The following is a 19005-nucleotide window of genomic DNA, read 5'->3' as shown; positions in this document are numbered from 1 at the left end:
ACATGCACGTACACACACAATCTAAGAGTTGATCAGCTCCTGATTATCCGCCATCTTCACAAACACGCCATCGGAGCAAAAGGGAGAGAAGTTCAGAAAAAGAAAGAGGAGTAGAAAAGATGGGAGACTTAAGGAGGAGGAGGAGAGGAGCAGAGGTGAGGTGAGGAGGCTGGGACCCCTGGGGACCCCTAGATCACAGCCATGCTAATGAGGAGCTGCTTCACCAGCAGCGGAGGTGTCAGCTAACCCCTGACAGGTGCACATGCGCGTACTCCCAGAGCGTTTGCAAGCTAAGTGTGTTTGAACAAAGAGTGTGTGCATGTGTGTTTGTGTGTGTGTGTGTGTGTGTGCAGAGGGTAGAGGAGGGGCTGCAGGGGCAGGTTTAAGTCCCAGTGGCCTAGCCTGCGGGCGGCTTTGTTCTGTATGCAAATCTGTCGCTGTGGCGTTCTGTTGCCCTTGATGGAATGTCGGAATAGCAAAGCGTACCTGAACCTCTGGAATGCTGCAGCACACACACTCACGTCACGATAGAGCATCCTCGTCACCTCCTTCCTAACAACTAACACCTGCACTGACATTCGTCTACACTAAAGCAACAACATCCCACACATAAACATCAAGACTTTCCGTGGTTGCGTATTTTCTCTTCACTCTTATTTCCTTTGAGCTCAGTGAAACTTAATTCAACGTTATGGTTAAGATCCTGTTTCTTTCTGAACACCGACAGCGTGGAAATGTCTTCTTCTGTGGTCTCAGTGGACTAGAACGCTCAGCAGAGGCCAGAAAAAGTAAATGGAGGGACCTCTAATAAAAAATGAAAATCTGGCTGGAAGCTGTGAATTCCCAAATGAAGCCCAAGTCCACATGTCTGCACCATCGGTGTCTGAGTCAACTCCACCAGCCTTTTGCTAGCCACATGCAAACAGTCAATACCATGGCTCCCCTTCATTCACTGGCATTTTGTTTGTACTTTTTAAGGCAAAATAATGGCTATAAAAGGCAATCTGGAAAGAATAAAATCTGATGTAAAGCTCAGATCTCAGTCCCTGAAGACTGGGTTAATTGGCCCAGTGGTTTAGTAAAAAAAAAAAAAAAAACCCAACGCAGGAGAGAGGGAGAGCATTATTACTGGCCCACCTCAGCTCCGTGCATGTGCCAAGGCTTTAATAACTTCCTCCAGGCCTCCTGGCCCTTAGCCCTTGTTTTGTTGTGCAGGACAAAGAGCTGCCCTCCTGAGCTGGTTTCACGTCTGCATTGTGCTCCCCTGGTTTCATGGGAACAGTCTGCCAGCGCGAACACCTGAGCAGAAAAATAACAGACAATCCTTTTTAGGTGAATTCCATTACACCAAAGCGTTTACAAATAGCTGGCGAAATGACAAAACGCAGCAAAACGCAGTGTACCAAATTACTGGTTCCTGCTGCGACTCCATTTCATTTAACCTCTCATCTCATTCACACACGTAAGGGTCGTGTGTGTGTTTGGCAAATTGGCCGATTAGGTCCAGCATCAGCGACGGCATGGAGCGGAGAGTGCAACAGTTCTAACTGGTAGTTGACCTTGGCGGTCAGCAGAGGAAGGGTCCCTGCCTGCGTGTCAGGCAGTCGGCTGTAATTACCACAAGCTGAAGCCTGACATGGCCACCGTGATTCTTTAATGAAGGCTTTCACTGGCCTGGGCGCTGAGCAGCGGCGCACGCTCAGCATGGGTGCAAGTCGTCTGTCTGTACATCCATCTATCCATGGCATGAACCCTCCCACCCCCCCCGCCTGCTTGCTTGTTTGGGAAGTTGATGAAATTTGTCTTTGGCCGTCATTAAGCAGCCGCCATCAACTGCCTCTCTATTAGCTGCCACGCTTCCTTTAGCAGCATATGGCGCGCCCGTGTACGATATGACAAGATGCAAATGTGTTGCTGTCATTGTGAGGGTGGGGTGGGGATGCTAGTGTGGGATTGAACCGTTTGGATTAATTGCCTTAAGCATGGATTGTTTTATGGAAAAAAACGTGGTGTTTTTATTTGTCTTACTTCTTTCACAATCCGAACTTCAGTTTGGCATTAGATGAGACCAGTGGCGTGTCCAGATCTTTTAAAATGGGGTGGCTCAGGTGAGGCACAACTTTGTGCATGGGTGGCACCAACGGTTGTGCTTTTTTTTTGTTTTACCCCCAAGCCTTTTGTGGACAATGAAAAGACTATTTAAAGGTAAATTAGTGTGTTGGCACCTGGGGTGGCCAATCAGATTCCAAGGGTGGAATGTGATACCCTAGGCCACTCCCTGGGCACGCCTCTGGATGAGACCCCTGAACAAAGAGCACAATCACCTTTATATTTCTGACTTATGGAGCCAATCTGGAGCCGTTGCAGGACTCTGTCATAAGTAAGCATTATTTCAAGCCATTAGCAGCTATTCTGAGCAGTTTCTCTGAGGCGGCGTGTATTAGTAAAACATGTGTAAGATGCCACAACCCTAACTATTAAAAATATCCTGGTGGTCCTCTGTTTTCCTTATCTTATCACTCTTCACAAATGAGAACGATTTAAAGGTGTGGAAACACAGAAAAACTGTTTTTAATGTTCATTTCTGATTATAATCGGTCAGTCTGAGTTTTTCATAAAAGCTGAACATGAAAATAATCTCCTACACCTATCTCCTGTGTTAACTTCTGATAGAAAATAGACAAGCCTGACAGATATACGTCACACTGTCACGTAACATCAGTGGAATCACCCATCTGGACTCACGACGGGGAAAGCTGTTTTTAGTTTAGCATCTAGAAAACGGCAGAGAACGTCTCAGCTAGCAGACGCTAACTGTTAGCATTAATACATCGATCACACGGCAGAACTCCTTCGGGCTTGTGTTATTTGTGGAGATAAAACATCAACGTTGCAGAGCAAACGAGCCAGTTGGTAGTTTTGTTGCTGTTAGCCAATCAGAGGTGAGATGTGCAAATATCAGGAAATAAAACTCCAAATCCTGCCGTTTGAAGCTCAGCTCTGATGTGGCTCACTTCTAGTTCCTGAAACAAGTGCATCTGAGCTTTTTTCCCCAGAGTACGACTTAAAAGGCATTCATTCCTACTAGAGACCACTGCAAATGCATTGATTTAGATCCAAACCTTTTAACAAAAGCGCTGTTGCACGAAGCAGCATACCTAGTCATGAAACCTAATTTTTCTGACTATTTTGACTGACATTGTGTCTAAAGATGAGGCACAAAAGTTTTAATAAGAAAAACTTAAAGGAATGAACTTCAAAAGAAAGCAAAGTTTTAACAGTTAAGTTGGATTTTCAGTACGGCCAGTCTGACATCTTTGTTTGGTATTGATCCTGGTAGGTCTAGGCTACAGCTCATGAGTCTGTGCCTCGGTCCCTGGGGGGCATGTAAATAGCCTCCGTGTGTGTCGTGTGCACCCAAGCTCGTCAGGCCCTTTAAGTCCCTCCACCTCTCTTTATACCCCTCTCCTCCTCCTTTTTCCTTCCCTCTCTGGCTCTCTTCTCCCCGTCCAAGCTGTTAAGCTGTCCAGCTCTCGGCTGCCAAGCGGCCGTGTGAAGCTCAGCCAAACTAAACGCAGGCAGGCAGCCCGCCACTCGCCCCACACATGCACACAGACATCCACGTACAAGTCCGCACACACGTACAGACGTGAGCCCTCGCACACACGCTGGTAGCGAGAGTTAAGTCGCGTCCCAACCCACACGAATAGTGAAAGTGACGGCTACACCCGAGTGCTGCTAATGGCAGAGAAAAACCGACTGAATCAGTAAATGAGCCCCTCATTAACTTTTCCTGACCCCTGCTCCCCAGAGGAAAGCCAAACCAATCACACGGCCAAATCAGCTTCCTGTACCAGACACTGATCCAACATCAGCTTTCCCTCATCTGTTCTCCTCAGCACAAGCCGGTGTGTTTGAAATCTGTGTGTGTGTGTGGGGATGTGCACAGTGAAGGGGCGAGCGGAGAAAATACTCCTGAGCATGTTTCGGTGTCTGCCTGTGTGTTTTACATTCCATAACAAAGGGTGGCTTTGAGGCAGCCAGTCATCTTAATAAGGACGTTTTTTTTTTCTTCTCTTGATCACATAAAACTCTGGGCAAGCTCGACTTCCCCAGCTTTGTGTTGGCCCTCCAGGCTTCGAGCTTTGGGACGACTGTACCAACTTGACTCCACTTGCGGTAGCCGCCATAAAGTAGATGCAGATGCCTCACAAGCAAACACAAGACTGTGGAAATACCTCTTTGGAGCAAGCCTGTGTTGCATTAGACGAACCTCTACGGCGGCTCTTTTTCACGAGTCAAAAGCAGGCTGACAGGGCCGCACCGCGGTGACTGATAGATTCATTTAGCATTATTAAATCACACCATTTAGGGGGGGTAATTTGTCTGTGAGCGACTTGTGGTTCTAACAGAACGCGGAACCACAACAGATCCTCTACTCCGGACACAAAGGTGTATTTAATGTGGACGTTTGTGCTGTTTACGCATCTCTATCACAACTGACTTCCTCTCTTTGTCTCTGGTGCCACATCTCTCTGCAACCCCCACCCCTGCCTCCAATTTCTCGCATTTCCTTTTTTTTTCCACCCATTGTTGGCTCCCCTGTCACTTTATGGAAATGACAGTGTTGACGAGATAGATCTGTATATTAAAGCCTAGCTGACATAAGAATTTGCATAATGTGTCATGGCCTAAGGGCATTACCTGCCACCTATATTAGCCTGTAGACACATCGTCTTATGAAGCCTGATAACACACGGTCGGGAAGCTAATCTAGCGCTAGCGTTTAAGCACAATGCATTTCCCTTAATGCCGCATACATTTACACACGGAATCATTTTACATTTAAAGGTTAGCTTGACTGTTTTAGGATATTTTGTGTTATTTGAACTTGCTTCATTTTCTTTCTCTTGACCTGCAGATAAAGACGAGCCATCCAGCTACATCTGTACGTCGTGCAAGCAGACCTTCACCAGCGCCTGGTTCCTGCTTCAGCATGCCCAGAACACGCACGGCATCCGCATCTACCTTGACAACCACCCAGCCAACTGCTCCCTCACACCTCGCATGGCTCTTCCCCCTCCTCCAGGAGTCGACGCCCTGCCTCGCTCTCCTCTGCCCACTTTCCTCGGCGACACCAACAACCCGTTCCACATCCTCCGAATGGCCGCGCCCTTGCTCAGGGAACACCCCCATCCTCCTGGGTACATGGAGACCCGGCTGCCGGCAACGCCGCCCTTTGTCAGCCCCCCACCTCCACCTAGACCACCTCTAGAGCGGCTGGGCCCAGAGGAAATGGGGCTGCTGTCACAGCACCCCAGTGCCTTTGAGAGGGTGATGAGAATGACACCCATGGAGCCTCCTTCAATGGACTTCTCCCGTCGACTGAGAGAACTTGCAGGCAACACGACAAATAGTGGCGGCCCGACACCTCCCCTCTCTCCAAACCGCGTGCCACCCATGCACCGCCTGCTGAGTCCGACACTTTTCCAACCTGGTGCTAAGCCGCCAACATTTCTGACCTATGCTCCTCAGCCACCCACTTCTCTTGGGGGGCACGGCTCCTCCAGTCCTCCAGACACCCAGGGCCAGAATCAGGCCCTGGGAAAATCAAAATCCTGCGAGTTCTGTGGCAAGATTTTCAAATTCCAGAGCAACCTGATCGTCCACAGACGCAGTCACACTGGAGAGAGGCCGTACAAATGTCACCTGTGTGATCACGCGTGTTCCCAGGCCAGCAAACTTAAAAGGCACATGAAAACACACATGCACAACAAGTCAGGGAGCATGACCGACTCTCCAGAGCAGGAGTGCAGAGGAGAGAGAGGAGAAGGTGAGGAAAAAAACAGGGAGGGGGACCCACGGGCAATGGAGATGGAGAATGAGGAGGAGGAAGAAGAGGAGGAGGAAGAAGAGGAAGAGGAAGAGGAGGAGGAGGAAGAGCTGAGGAACGGAAGTCGACCAGATTCCAATTTGAGTGAGGACTCCCAGGAATTCAGTCAGAACAGAGAAAATGGCCCGAGACAGTCTCCTGAAAAAAAAAACATGAGCGGAGACAGAATTAGTGATGATGGAGGGGTGGGCATCATGCACCCTTACAACCACATAGACAATCATCTTAGAATGAACCCTAACAAGAGGAGCTTGGAGAGACAACCTAATGAAGTCGGCGAGGAGAGGAACGAAGGAGAACGAGAGAATGAAAGAGAAGCAGTGAGAGAGAGAGAAGAGCAGGGGGCCCCGAGGCCTCTGATGAACGGCAGAATCAGTATGAACGAAGCAGATTCTTTTCCCGGGCTGTTTCAGCGTCGGCCTACTCCGATCACCAGCCCCAGCCCTTCCAACAACAAGAGGATCAAGATTGAGAAAGAACAGCTGGAACTTCCTCCGGCCATCCCACTCATCTCCCCAGAAAACGTCTACTCCCAGCTCCTGGCTGGCTATGCTGCTTCACGCCACTTCATCAGAGAACCTTTCTTAGGATTCACGGATTCCCGTCAGTCCCCCTTTGCCACCTCCTCAGAACACTCCTCCTCAGAAACAGGGAGCCTCCGCTTCTCCACTCCGCCTGGGGAGCTGATGGAAGGTGGCAGTGCCTCAGGCCGCAGCGGCAGCAGCACCCCTCACCTCATGCGGGGACCTGGGCCGGGCAGACCTCCCAGTTCTAAGGAGAAAAGGAATGACACATGTGAGTACTGTGGCAAGGTGTTCAAGAACTGCAGCAATTTGACAGTCCACCGCCGCAGCCATACTGGGGAGCGGCCGTACAAATGCGACCTGTGCAGCTACGCCTGCGCCCAGAGCTCCAAGCTGACGCGCCACATGAAGACCCACGGCCAGTTTGGGAAGGAGGTGTACCGTTGCGACATTTGCCACATGCCCTTCAGTGTCTACAGCACACTGGAGAAACACATGAAGAAGTGGCATGGCGAACATTTGATGGCCAGTGAGGTCAAATTGGAGCAAGCGGACAGAGGATAAGCCACCGACCATTAATTATACAGCATATGGTACAAAAAAACACCCTTTCACACACATAAACAAAACTGTGCGCCCACACACACACACACACACACACACACACACACACACACACACACACACACACACACACACACACACACACACACACACACACACACACACACACACACAATCTCAACGACCACTTCTTCAATGATGGGGCTTGGCTGGATTATGTTTCTCTAGAAAAAAAAAATTAAGATTGATTGATGTTTATCATTTTTTTCTTGTCACAAAAACTGCCACCTGAGAATATTACCAAATGGAAACTTTAATAATATTTTGTCTGAGATGCCCAACTTGGTGTTTCACGGCAAATAGTCGGAGGATTTTGTCAGTTAGGAATCTATGGAGCCTTTCTACTGTGCAATAATTTCTGTATTTATTGGATTTTTGTAATGATATTTGGCATGTGCAGGTACATCTTTGTGGGATTTCATATGGAGTTAGTTTTGAAATGTTCGAAAATGTTTTTTTGTTTTTCTAAAATGCTATAACTGACAAGACGTCACCATCGATGCATTTTTTTTTCCTCTGAGGAAGCTTGTTATCCTGTGAGAGTAAATTTGTGTGAAGCTGTTAGCTTTTAAAAGTAAAAAAAATAATAATACATTTGTTACCTGCAGCAGCGGACTACAATCCATTCCCTTATTTAGGCCTGAAGCACTGAATGTCAGCCAGACAATAAAACATCATACTGGATTTATAAAATCCAATATTATCTTAGAGATCTGGTAGCTTGGTTTTAATTTATTTAGGGAGCTCTGTTTTTTTTTTTAAAAAGTCCAAAATTGAAATTATTTCAAACTGCAGAAAGGACAAAAATAAAGGTTGCACTTAATAGAAAAACCCCTTAACTGATGCTCGGAACATTCCTGATGTAGGACTAAACCACCATATTTAATATGTTGAATAAGTTAAGACTACTTGTGATTAATGTGAGAAGAAGAACAGTCCTTTTGATGGTTTGTAAATATATTCTTTTTTATATGTTAAAAGTAGCCCTGACTGTACAGGAAAGATGGCCTAAATCTAAACAATCAGAAAACCAGCTGCTCACATCATCCACAGTATATATGCTACATGGAACTGCCATACATCGTTTCTTTACGAAGCCCATTTGATTACCTCCAACATAAACTCATCTCACGTGCTCAAAGTTTATGTTAAACAAAAGCTACTTGACTCTCTGAATGATTCTCCATCTGTCTTCATGTGTCTGATGTGGCGAGTCTTGGGTCGAATTCCTGCATCGCCTAAAGACCCCCCCCCCCTGAAAATAAGCATTTCAAATGAAATTCACATCAATATGTGTTACCGTGTGTTCTTCTCCTCTTTGCAGCATGCTCTGAGCTTCTCTTTGACGGTGTCTTTTCACAGTTCACCAACTCAGACTCATGCATTAGAGCAGCTTTTAAAAGGAAGCCTGTTCATTCGCCTCTCACAGTCGTATATGGGTTTAACTCCCTGTAACAGATTTTGAAGACAGTGTGCCTGATCGTGTCTTTCGGGGATTACGTTTTTTATTTTCTGCATCGCTCATCCTGAAATGAATCTGGTGCAAAAGGGGCCGTATGAGTTATGATAATTTGAGCACAGCTGCACTAGGGGACGGCCGAGCGACCTTGAGTAGGGGCTATTCTTATAGCAAAAATGAAAGATTGGAGCTGAGACATGAAGATGTGTGAGAAAGAAATGGCGGGAGAGAGGGAGAGCAAGACCTTGACTGGGGAGAATAGTCATTCAAATGAAACTGGAAGCATATGAAACGTGTATTTTTTGTACCCAAATACACATCTACTGGCCACATCTTATAACAGACCTTCAGAATGAGACAGTGAGCGTGAGAGGAAGGGAGACGGCAAAGCCACATGAAAGGAGAACAAGACTACATCTCTTATTTTAGCGCTGCAATTCTCCGCCATCAAAATCATAATCACTTGAAAGTTTGACCTGCTATTCTGGCCTGTTGTCAGGTTTTATCTGGACCACTTTGAGTTAGCGGAACAAAAAAATGTTTTGGCTAATCAGAGAATGACAATTTTCGTGGTCCAAATAAGTTATGCAGTTGGGTTTATTTTAGCGGATGAATAGAAACTAAAAACTGGACAATACGAGCGCAAAAAAAAAAAAAAAGAATCAAAGTGCTGGTTTTTAAACACACTGTGAATGAGTGTGTGAGGCCACAATGAGCTACAGAAACACACGAACGATGAACAGTGGAAACCCCGATCACACGGACATTCAAGTCTTATAATATGTTTACAGTGTTGAAGTACGCCATTAAGGAAATTCTTTGTGGAAGTGTTAAAGATGGTTTCTATTTTAAGTATTGTTTTCTCCAATGTTCTATGAACTAATCTGAATACCATTACAGTTTTTGTATAATTTTCCTGGTGGAGGGTTTTATTAACATTAATCTGTTTCTGTATGATTGCTCGTTCACTGTATGGAAAGGTTTTTCTTTTATAAATGTAGAAATGCAGAATTTTGAGAGTTTATTCTTATTTTTTTTAACAGCAGTGGTGCCATTCTTGTGTCCTGATTTTTTATTTTTTTTTATCCCTTCTTTTAAGCGATCCCTCATGGATGTAAAACAAAGTGATACGGGAAAAACAAACCAGATTTAAACCTAAAAGAAGAGCTTCGACTGGGAAACACAATAGATTTGCGCAGAAATCAAGACTTACACGGACATTATGTTTAGGTCTTGTGGTGGCACTTACAACTGTAATTTTGAATACATTTTCATATTTCACTTTTCACAACTTTCACCTTCACTCTTTGTACAAAATAGTTTCCTTGTTCTTTTTTTTTTTGGGAGGAGGGAGGAGTGCATCATTGTGAAACAAAAAAAGTGTTTTCAGAACAGTACACGTCTGCTGTTTTGAACATATATGTATTTTTGTAATGTGTTGAAAAATCAATACAAGAAAGCCAACACTTCAATAAATGTTGCAATTGCTCTATGATTGAAGTAGTTTTTCATTCAGATTTATCTTTTTTTTGAGTGACATAAAATGGCAGATTTCAAATCAAATCAAATCAAATCACCTTTATCACGTCACATGTGCAGGTACACTAGTACAGTACGTGCAAGTGAAATTCTTGATTTCAGACACAACCTTAAAACCATCGGACCCCGACAAACACTGCACAATAAAAACTAATATTAATATATTAATTCAAATAAGTATCTCGGGGTCTTGTTCACGAGTGAGGGTAGGAGGGATCGGGAGATCGACAGGCGGATTGGTTCGGCGTCTGCAGTGATGCGGACGCTGAGCCGATCTGTCGTGGGGAAGAGGGAGCTGAGCCAGAAAGCCAGGCTCTCGATTTACCGGTCGATCTACGTCCCAATCCTCACCTATGGTCATGAGCTTTGGGTAATGACCGAAAGAACGAGATCGCGGATACAAGCGGCCGAAATGAGTTTCCTCCGTAGGGTGGCCGGGCTCAGCCTTAGAGATAGGGTGAGGAGCTCGGACATTCGGGAGGGACTCGGAGTAGAACCGCTGCTCCTCCGGATCGAAAGGAGCCAGTTGAGGTGGTTTGGGCATCTGGTCAGGATGCCTCCTGGACGCCTCCCTGGGGAGGTGTTTCGGGCATGTCCTGCCGGCAGAAGGCCCCCGGGTCGACCCAGGACACGTTGGAGAGGTTACATCTCCAATCTGGTCCGGGAACGCCTTGGGGTCCTGCCGGAGGAGCTGGTGGACAAGGCCGGGGAGAGGACGGCCTGGAGCTCCCTAGTTGGGATGCTGCCCCCGCGACCCGGACCCGGATAAGCGGAGGAAGACGAAGATGAAGAAAATTGACAAGTTTATTGATAAAATTCCTGCTACTCCATTAAGAAATAAAACAATATCATGGTATATAGTGAAAATGTTTGAAAAATGGTGTTTTTATGTCACATTGTGTTGTGTTTACACTGATCATGAGATCAGGGGTGTCACTATTGTTAAAGTCAAGGGGGACGTAGCCCCAAGGGTTGTACGAATTAGCGAATATTGAGGGATAGAAACAGGCTCAACAGCCAGTTAATATATTTTTTAATGAAAAATGCTAACGAGACAACTTTAAATTTTGCTTTATATAATTTCATATAGTCATGAAGTAGTTATTAAGCACTTAATGCAAGTATTCTGGTGTAGAATAGAACAGACTAGACTTTAGTAATCCCAAAGTGGGGAAATTCAATTGCTACAGCAGCACACACACTTAGTGAAAAGGAAGAAGAAAAATAATAAGATTACAGGTAAACACTATTGTTGCCTTCAACTAATAAAAATAACAAATAAAAAGGAAACCGGGGTTTCCAGAACTATGCATCATAAGGGACACAGACATAATGTTTGTCCGGTATTGCACAAGTATTGAACAGATACTGATGTTATTGTGTACCAGAATAATGCCAGTACCAGTTAAACTGAGGAGTTATACACTCTTACTGCAGAAGGGATGAATGATCTATCATGGATAACTCAGTCTGCCACTGAAGGAGCTGCCCATGGCCTCCACAGTGGAATGCATGTCATGTATTGATATATAATTTATATAAATTAGTATAGATTATATAATTTCAAATATTATGATAATGTTTATGTTGTAAAGCACCTGAGCTGAAGCACTCTAGAAGGTGTTATAGAAATACAGGCAATTTACCATTTACCTCATATAATTACTACATTTCTAGATGAGCTTAGGATCAGTTTAAACTGACCCCCCAAAACAAACAAACAAACAAGGCCTAAAGCCATTTACGTGTTACACGCATTTCCCTCCGTAGGACTTGTAGAGCTCCATATTGTGTGCTTTCACATTTGAACAAAATAGTTTTGTTATATTACTTAGTAAAATTAATATTGATATAAGGTTGTTGAAATGTAGTTAAAATTTTATTTCTTTATTGTTCACACGTAGTTATTTTTCATGCTCTAGTTGTTCTTGGTAGAAATAGACAGTGAGACGTTTGGATGTGATTCTCTGCAACATTAGACATGAAAAAAGAACATTTTAATTGTTTTTCTGAAATTTTCTAAAATAAATTTTTGATTGAAGATCTTTACAACCTCGCCTCTGCTATGGTAAAATATTTAAAATGAATCACAATGGAAATGATAATATAATATAAGCTTCTTCCAGTCATCTCATTCAAACAACACATTATAAAAATCAAACAACACAGTATAAAAAGATCCTGGAACAATACGTTTTTCATGTTAATGTGATTCAGTTTTATTTTGTTTGTGCCAAAGTGACAGCACTGGAACTATTCCCATCAAAACATTTTCTTTCATCTGATGGTTTGACAAGTTATGGCAAGATCCAGTTTAGTTAGAACATGTAAATTGTCCAAATGCTCAATATGGTTAAGACAGGAAGAGTCCTATGTGGCCAAAGCATTTGAATCACATGACTGAATAATTGTCATGCAAATATCTAAATTAAATGAAGAAGGTGAGGATCCAGGAATTCTTCATTCAGCCTTTTCTGGAGACTGCTTTGTCTGCCTAAGAAGTACAGATCAAGAATAAACAACTTTGTCTCACAGAAGTGAGTCAAGACATAAAAATCATCTTTACCTAATATGCTTTTAGCCTTTTACATTTTGACAGAAAGGCTTTTAATGGCTGCATTTGAGTTTTTTCTTGATACTCGTAGAAGTCTAAAAACACATGTTGTGTTAATTGGACATTCCAAACTGGCCTTCGGTGTGTTTGTGTTCACAGCTGTGTCCTGCATCTCACCACTGGTTGGTCAGCTACTGGCAGAATCACCAGCCATCAACCATGCAGATTCATTAAGTAGGAGAAAAAAAGTCTCAGGAAACTTTGAATTTTAACCCTGTTTTGAGTTACAGACATGCAGTTACAGACCAACAAGGACGAGGACAAAGGCTGCAAGCTGTAGACCTGTCTGACATTCATTCAAAGTCTGGATATTCCTGGAACATCCTGGAACGTGAGTACTCCGATATTCTTCTATGTTGCTTTCCTCTTGTCCAACAAGGATGTTAGCAGCAGCTCAGGCTAGCGTTAGCAGTAGCTTGGGCTAGTGCTAGCAGCAGCTCAGGCTTTGAACCATTTTACCTTGGCCTTTTACAACATAAGGACTTAAGAAGCTGGTAAGAGAAGAAACATGCTTTTGGTATGCTACATTAGACAGCCTACACTGCCTGTACTCTACAAGAACAAGGTAAATGTGATTTTAAATTATAGGGCACCTTTAAATTAATTTCTTTCCCACCTCAAGTTTTGGTCATAGACCCCAAACATTTAACACAGCTAAGGTCAGAGCTTTGTGAAGACCAGTCCAGAAGCTTAATGCTATTCTGCTTTATCCAAGTTCATGAGTTTAGGTTCGTTCTCTTATTGAAACACCCTGCTGTATCCAATCTTCAGTCATCTAATTGTTGATTTGAGGTGAAGTTGATGAATTTGGAGACTATGATTCTTTATTTCAGCTACTTTTTAGTGAACTAGTACGATATATGCCACCACTACCAAGCTGAACAGACAGGAAAGTCTTACCATAACTTCTCCAAACATAGTTTTTTTCTTTTTCATTTTAACTCAATCCTTTTCCCATCAACCATTTCCCAGAGATGATTTATCAGTGTGGGCATATTTTCGCTAAACATGAAGGAACAGGAGCTTTTGTCTTGGTCTTATCCATCCGTGATGATGGATTCATTGTGTAAAAAACACTGGTGTTTCATTCTAGCTCCTAGTAGACTTGAGCCTTGGTGGTTCCTGAGTTATTCTTGAACAGCAAGACCAACTTTCTTTAATCTGAAAGTGACAGATGAGTTTTGGTCATTTCAGTAAGTTCTGTCAAACAAAACCGTTTTAGGCTGCAACGTGAGACTACCAGCTGCAGTCAGCCAAGATCACTAATAAGAAGGTAATACGCCTTGTTCTTCATCCATCCATCCATCCTTCCATCCATCCATCCATCCATCCATCCATCCATCCATCCATCCATCCATCCATTCATTCATTCATTCATTCATTCATTCATTCATTCATTCATTCATTCATTCATTTATTTATTTTCATCCACTTGTCCGGAGTCGGGTCACGGGGGCAGTAGCCTAAGGCGAGTGGCCCAGACTTTCCTCTCCCCAGCCATTTGGGCCAGCTCCTCCGGGCGAATCCCAAGGCGTTCCCTGGCCAGGTGAGAGACATAGTCCCTCCAACGTGTCCTGGGTCTCCCTTTAGGCCTCCTCCCAGTTGGACGTGCCCGGAAAACCTCACCAAGGAGGCATCCAGGAGGCATCCTGACCAGATGCCCGAGCCACCTCAACAGGCTCCTCTCAATATGGAGGAGCAGCAGGTCTACTCTGAGCCCCTCCCAAATGGCCGAGCTTCTCACCCTATCTCTAAGGGAGAGCCCAGCCACTCTTCAGAGAAAACTCATTTCGGCCGCTTGTATCCACAATCTCGTTCTTTCGGTCACTACCCAAAGCTCATGACCATAGGTGAGGGTAGGAACGTAGATCGACCGGTAAATCGAGAGCTTCACCTACTGACTCAGCTCTCTCTTCACCACGACAGACTGGTACAACACCCGCGTCACTGCAGATGCAGCATCAATCTGCCTATCGATCTCACGCTCCAGTTTTCCCTCACTCGTGAACAAGACCCTGAGATACTTAAACTCCTCCACTTGGGGCAGGACCTCCTCCCTGACCCGGAGAAGGCATTCTACCCTTTTCTGAATCAAGACCATGGTCTCAGATTTAGAGGAGCTGATTCTCATCCCAGCTGCTTCACACTTGGCTGCGAATCGCTCCAGCGAAAGCTGAAAATCACGTTCTGATGAAGCCAGCAGGACCACATTGTCTGCAAAAAGCAGAGACCTGATCCTCAGGCCATCAAAACGGATGCCCTCCACACCATCTCTGCGCCTAGAAATCCTGCCCATAAAGGTTATGAACAGAATTGTTGACTAAGGGCAGCCTTGGCTGAGTCCAACTCTCACAGGGAACGAGCCAGACTTACTGCCGACAATGCAGACCAAGCTCTGATATCGGTCATACAGGGACCCAACAGCCCATATCAGTGGGGCTGGTACCCCATAATCCAGGACTACCCCCCACAGGGCCCCCCAAGGGATGCGGTCAAACGCCTTCTCCAAATCCATGAAACACATGTAGACTGGTTGGGCAAATTCCCATGCACCATCCAGGATCCTCCTATGGGTATAGAGCTGGTCCAGTGTTCCACGGCCAGGACAAAAACCACATTGCTCCTCCTGAATTTGAGTTTCAACAAACCGACGGACCCTCCTCTCCAGAACCCCTGAATAGACCTTACCAGGAAGGCTCAGGAGTGTGATCCCCCTGTAGTTGAAACACACCCTGTGGTGCCCCTTTTTAAATAAGGGGACCACCACCCCTGTCTGGCAGTCCATTGGGACTGCCCCGATGTCCACACAAAATTGCAGAGCCGCGCCAGCCAACAGAGCCCCACAACATCCAGAGCCTTAAGGAACTCCTGTCGGATCTCATCCACCCCTGGAGCCTTTCCACAGAGGAGCTTTTTAACTACCTCAGTGACCTCAGCATCAGAGATTTGAGAGGCCAACCCAAAGTCCCCAGACTCTGCTTCCTCACTGGAAGACGTGTCGGTGGGATTGAAGAGGTCTTTGAAGTATTCTGCCCGCCGATCCACAACGTCCTGAGTAGAGGTCAGCAGCACACCGTCCCCACTATAGATAGTGTTGGTAGCGCACTGCTTTGCCCCCTGAGGCGCTGGATGGTGGACCAGAATCTCCTAGAAGCCATACAGAAGTCTTGCTCCATGGTTTCACCAAACTCCTCCCATGCCCGGGTTTTTGCCTTGGTGATCACCCGAGCCGCGTTCTGCTTTGACTGCCAGCACCCGTCAGCCGCCTCTGGAGTCCCACAGGCCAAAAAGACCTGATAGGACTCTTTCTTCAGCTTGACAGCATCCCTAACTGCCGGTGTCCACCAGCAGGTTCGGGGGTTGCCATCACGACAGGAACCAACGATCCTGCGACCACAGTTCAGGTCGGCCGGCTCAACAAAGGAGGCACGGAACAGGGTCCATTCAGACTCAATGTCCCCTGCCTCCCCCGGAACATTTTGGAAGTTCTGTCGGAGGTGGGAATTGAAGCTCCTTCTGACAGGAGACTCTGCCAGACGTTCCCAGCAGACCCTCGCGATACGTTTGGGCCTGCCTGGTCTGACCGGCATCCTCCCCCACCATCTGAGCCAACTCACCACCAGGTAGTGGTCAGTTGACATCTCTGCCCCTCTCTTCACCCGAGTGCCCAAGACATGCAGCCGCAGGTCAGATGAAACAACAACAAAGTCGATCGTCGAGCTGCGGCCTAAGGCATCCTGGTACCAAGAGCACATATGGACACCTTTATATCTGAAGAAGTCCAATAACAAAACACCACTCGAATTCAGATCAGGGGGGGCCGTTCTCCCCAACCACACCTCTCCAGGTCTCACTATCGTTGCTCACGTGAGCGTTAAAGTCCCCCAGCAGAACGAGGGAGTCACCGGAAGGAGAGCTTTCCAACACCCCTTCCAAGGTCTCCAAAAAGGGTGGGTAGTCTGAACTGTAGTTTGGTGCATAAGCACAGACCACAGTCAGAACCCGTCCCCCCACACGTAGGCAGAGGGAGGCTACCCTCTCATTCACTGGGGTAAACCTCAACGTACAGGCACCAAGATGGGGGGCAACTAGTATGCCCACCCCTGCTCGGCGCCTCTCAGTGGGAGCAACTCCAGAGTGGTAGAAAGTCCAACCCCTCTCAAGGAAACTGGTTCCAGAGCCAGAGCCATGCGTTGAGGTGAGTCCGACTATATCTAGTCAGAACCTCTCAACCTCACACACAAACTCAGGCTCCTTCCCCACCAGAGAGGTGACATTCCATGTGCCAAGAGCCAGCTTCTGTAGCTGAGGTTCAGACCGCCAAGGTCCCCGCCTTTGACTACCACCCGTCACACACTGCATCCGACCCTTTTGGCCCCTCCCACGAGTGGTGAGCTCATGGGAAAGGGGACCCATGTTTCCTCTTCGGGCTGTGCCCGGCCGGGCTCCATGGGTGAAAGCTCGGCCACCAGGTGCTCGCCAACATGCCCCACCTCTGGGTTTGGCTCTAGAGGGGGACCCCGGTGACCCACGTCTGGGCGAGGAACACCGTTTCCATTTATATAATTCATCATAAGAGGTCTTCGGGCTGCTCTTTGTCTGATCCCTAACCTAGGACCTGTTTGCCATGGGTGACCCTACCAGAGGCAGAAAGCCTCAGACAACTTAGCTCCTTGGATCATTGAGACACTCAAACCCCTCCACCATGGTAAGGTGGCAGCCCAGGGAGAGGCCTTGGCCTTGTCAAGTTAAAAGGCTTTCTAGTGCCTCCAGCACCTCTTATTTAAAGATTTAGGAGAATGTAGGTTTACATTTGAGTTTGTATAATTGTGACCCTGTGCTGAAACAAAAAAAAATCCACAATAAATTCAAACTTGTGCACCTAATTCTTTGGCTTAATGTCAGATAACCATTCATCCGTGGAATAAAAACTTGAAATCAGTCATTAAAACCCAAAATAGATCTGACATTCATGCTCAATATGAGAGTTTGCACATTTCTGACCACAACTGTATAAAATGGTAAACAGCCTGTATTTTTATAGCGCCTTCTTGGGGTCCTACAACCCCCCAAGGTGCTTCACAAAACAATCACCCATTCACACACACATTCACACGCTGTTGGCTGGTGGGGATCAGCTAAGATGTTTCCGGATCTGCTCGGGGTCCTGCGCCTGCTGAGGACATCACACTACAGCAACACCACTCGGTCAGAATATATTACATCTCTTGTTTGATTCTATTCTTTCACATAGGTTTTGAAAAGAGTTTAGCAGTTTTGTAATTAAAATTATGTTTCTTACTGTCTAAATGTTTTCTTTGTAACTGTAATTTTTTAATAAAACACCCTGTATTGTCTTTGTTTTTTAAAGAATGTGAAACTACATGAAACTAACATCAGACTTTGCCAGAAAGCTCAACAATTCTTATTTGCAAAATCTTTTAAATGTATTATTATCATTAGCAGCCCTTTCTGTTTGGGGAATTCTGTATATTTTGTCAGTTCTTTTGTAAAAACAATATTCATTCATTCAAAATATTGTATACTTATTAATAAAGTTCATCAAAATTTTGCCCCATGTGAATAACATCAAAGCTGCTCATGGTCTCCATTCATCAGCTGATATCTTTATTTTTATTCAACATTTCCTTTGGCAATATAAACCTTTTTTCCCCCAAAAAAGTATTATTTTTTTCATTTCTACTACAGGATTACAACCGCAAGGACTGCAATTGCAAATTTATCTGGACCAATGAAAATCGTAACTGTTGCGAACGTGGTGTGATGTCACCGGAAGCAGCAGTACCCAGAACCGGTTCACGTAAAACACAGAATCTAATATGGAGTATATTAGATCCAATTTTTATGATTATATGTTACGAAGACACCAATATTTTTCAACAACTGGACGTCATTTGGTTCATTTTCAAGAACATTTTGTTGGATATTTGCAGGGATTAGCGATAGAAACTACACATTGTCCCTTAAAGGGAAACCCTTCATACCCCTCCATGTAAATTTAAAGTTGGATTATGTAAAGTGGACAGCTTTATTTTATGTTTTAGCTGAGAACATTTGTACTAAACTTCTACATGGTCAGAAATGTGAAATGTCAACATCTTATTCTGATGGCTGTACAGATTATACATCAGAAAACGGTTCATTGCTGTTGAGAACCGGCTAAGTTGGCTCAGTCCACTTGTGTGACGTTTTTATGTTTGATGTTCAAGAAATATCCATCATGCTGTCAGTGAAGAATCTCACCTTTTTGGCTGATTGTCATCGAGGGCAAGACCAGACACTCAGAGAGTAATTGCTGGATCTCGATCAGATTCTGGGAAATAATATTTAT

At 45.2% G+C, this 19005-nt stretch overlaps 1 protein-coding gene across 2 annotated transcripts in view; it reads left to right on the top strand.

The window, feature by feature from the left end:
* Positions 1–9995, top strand: part of bcl11bb (BCL11 transcription factor B b) — a 30974-nt gene extending 20979 nt beyond the window's left edge. For both annotated transcript variants that reach the window (XM_070544914.1, XM_070544915.1), the window contains one exon: positions 4922–9995. In XM_070544914.1, the coding sequence (XP_070401015.1) occupies positions 4922–6981 (2060 nt within the window). In that variant the 3' untranslated portion in view covers positions 6982–9995. The remainder of the gene's footprint in view (positions 1–4921) is intronic.
* The last annotated feature ends 9010 nt before the right edge of the window (positions 9996–19005 follow it).

This window comes from Nothobranchius furzeri, chromosome 2, assembly GCF_043380555.1.
Source record: "Nothobranchius furzeri strain GRZ-AD chromosome 2, NfurGRZ-RIMD1, whole genome shotgun sequence".
Lineage (NCBI taxonomy): Eukaryota > Metazoa > Chordata > Actinopteri > Cyprinodontiformes > Nothobranchiidae > Nothobranchius > Nothobranchius furzeri.
This window is presented reverse-complemented; position numbering and strand designations above follow the sequence as displayed.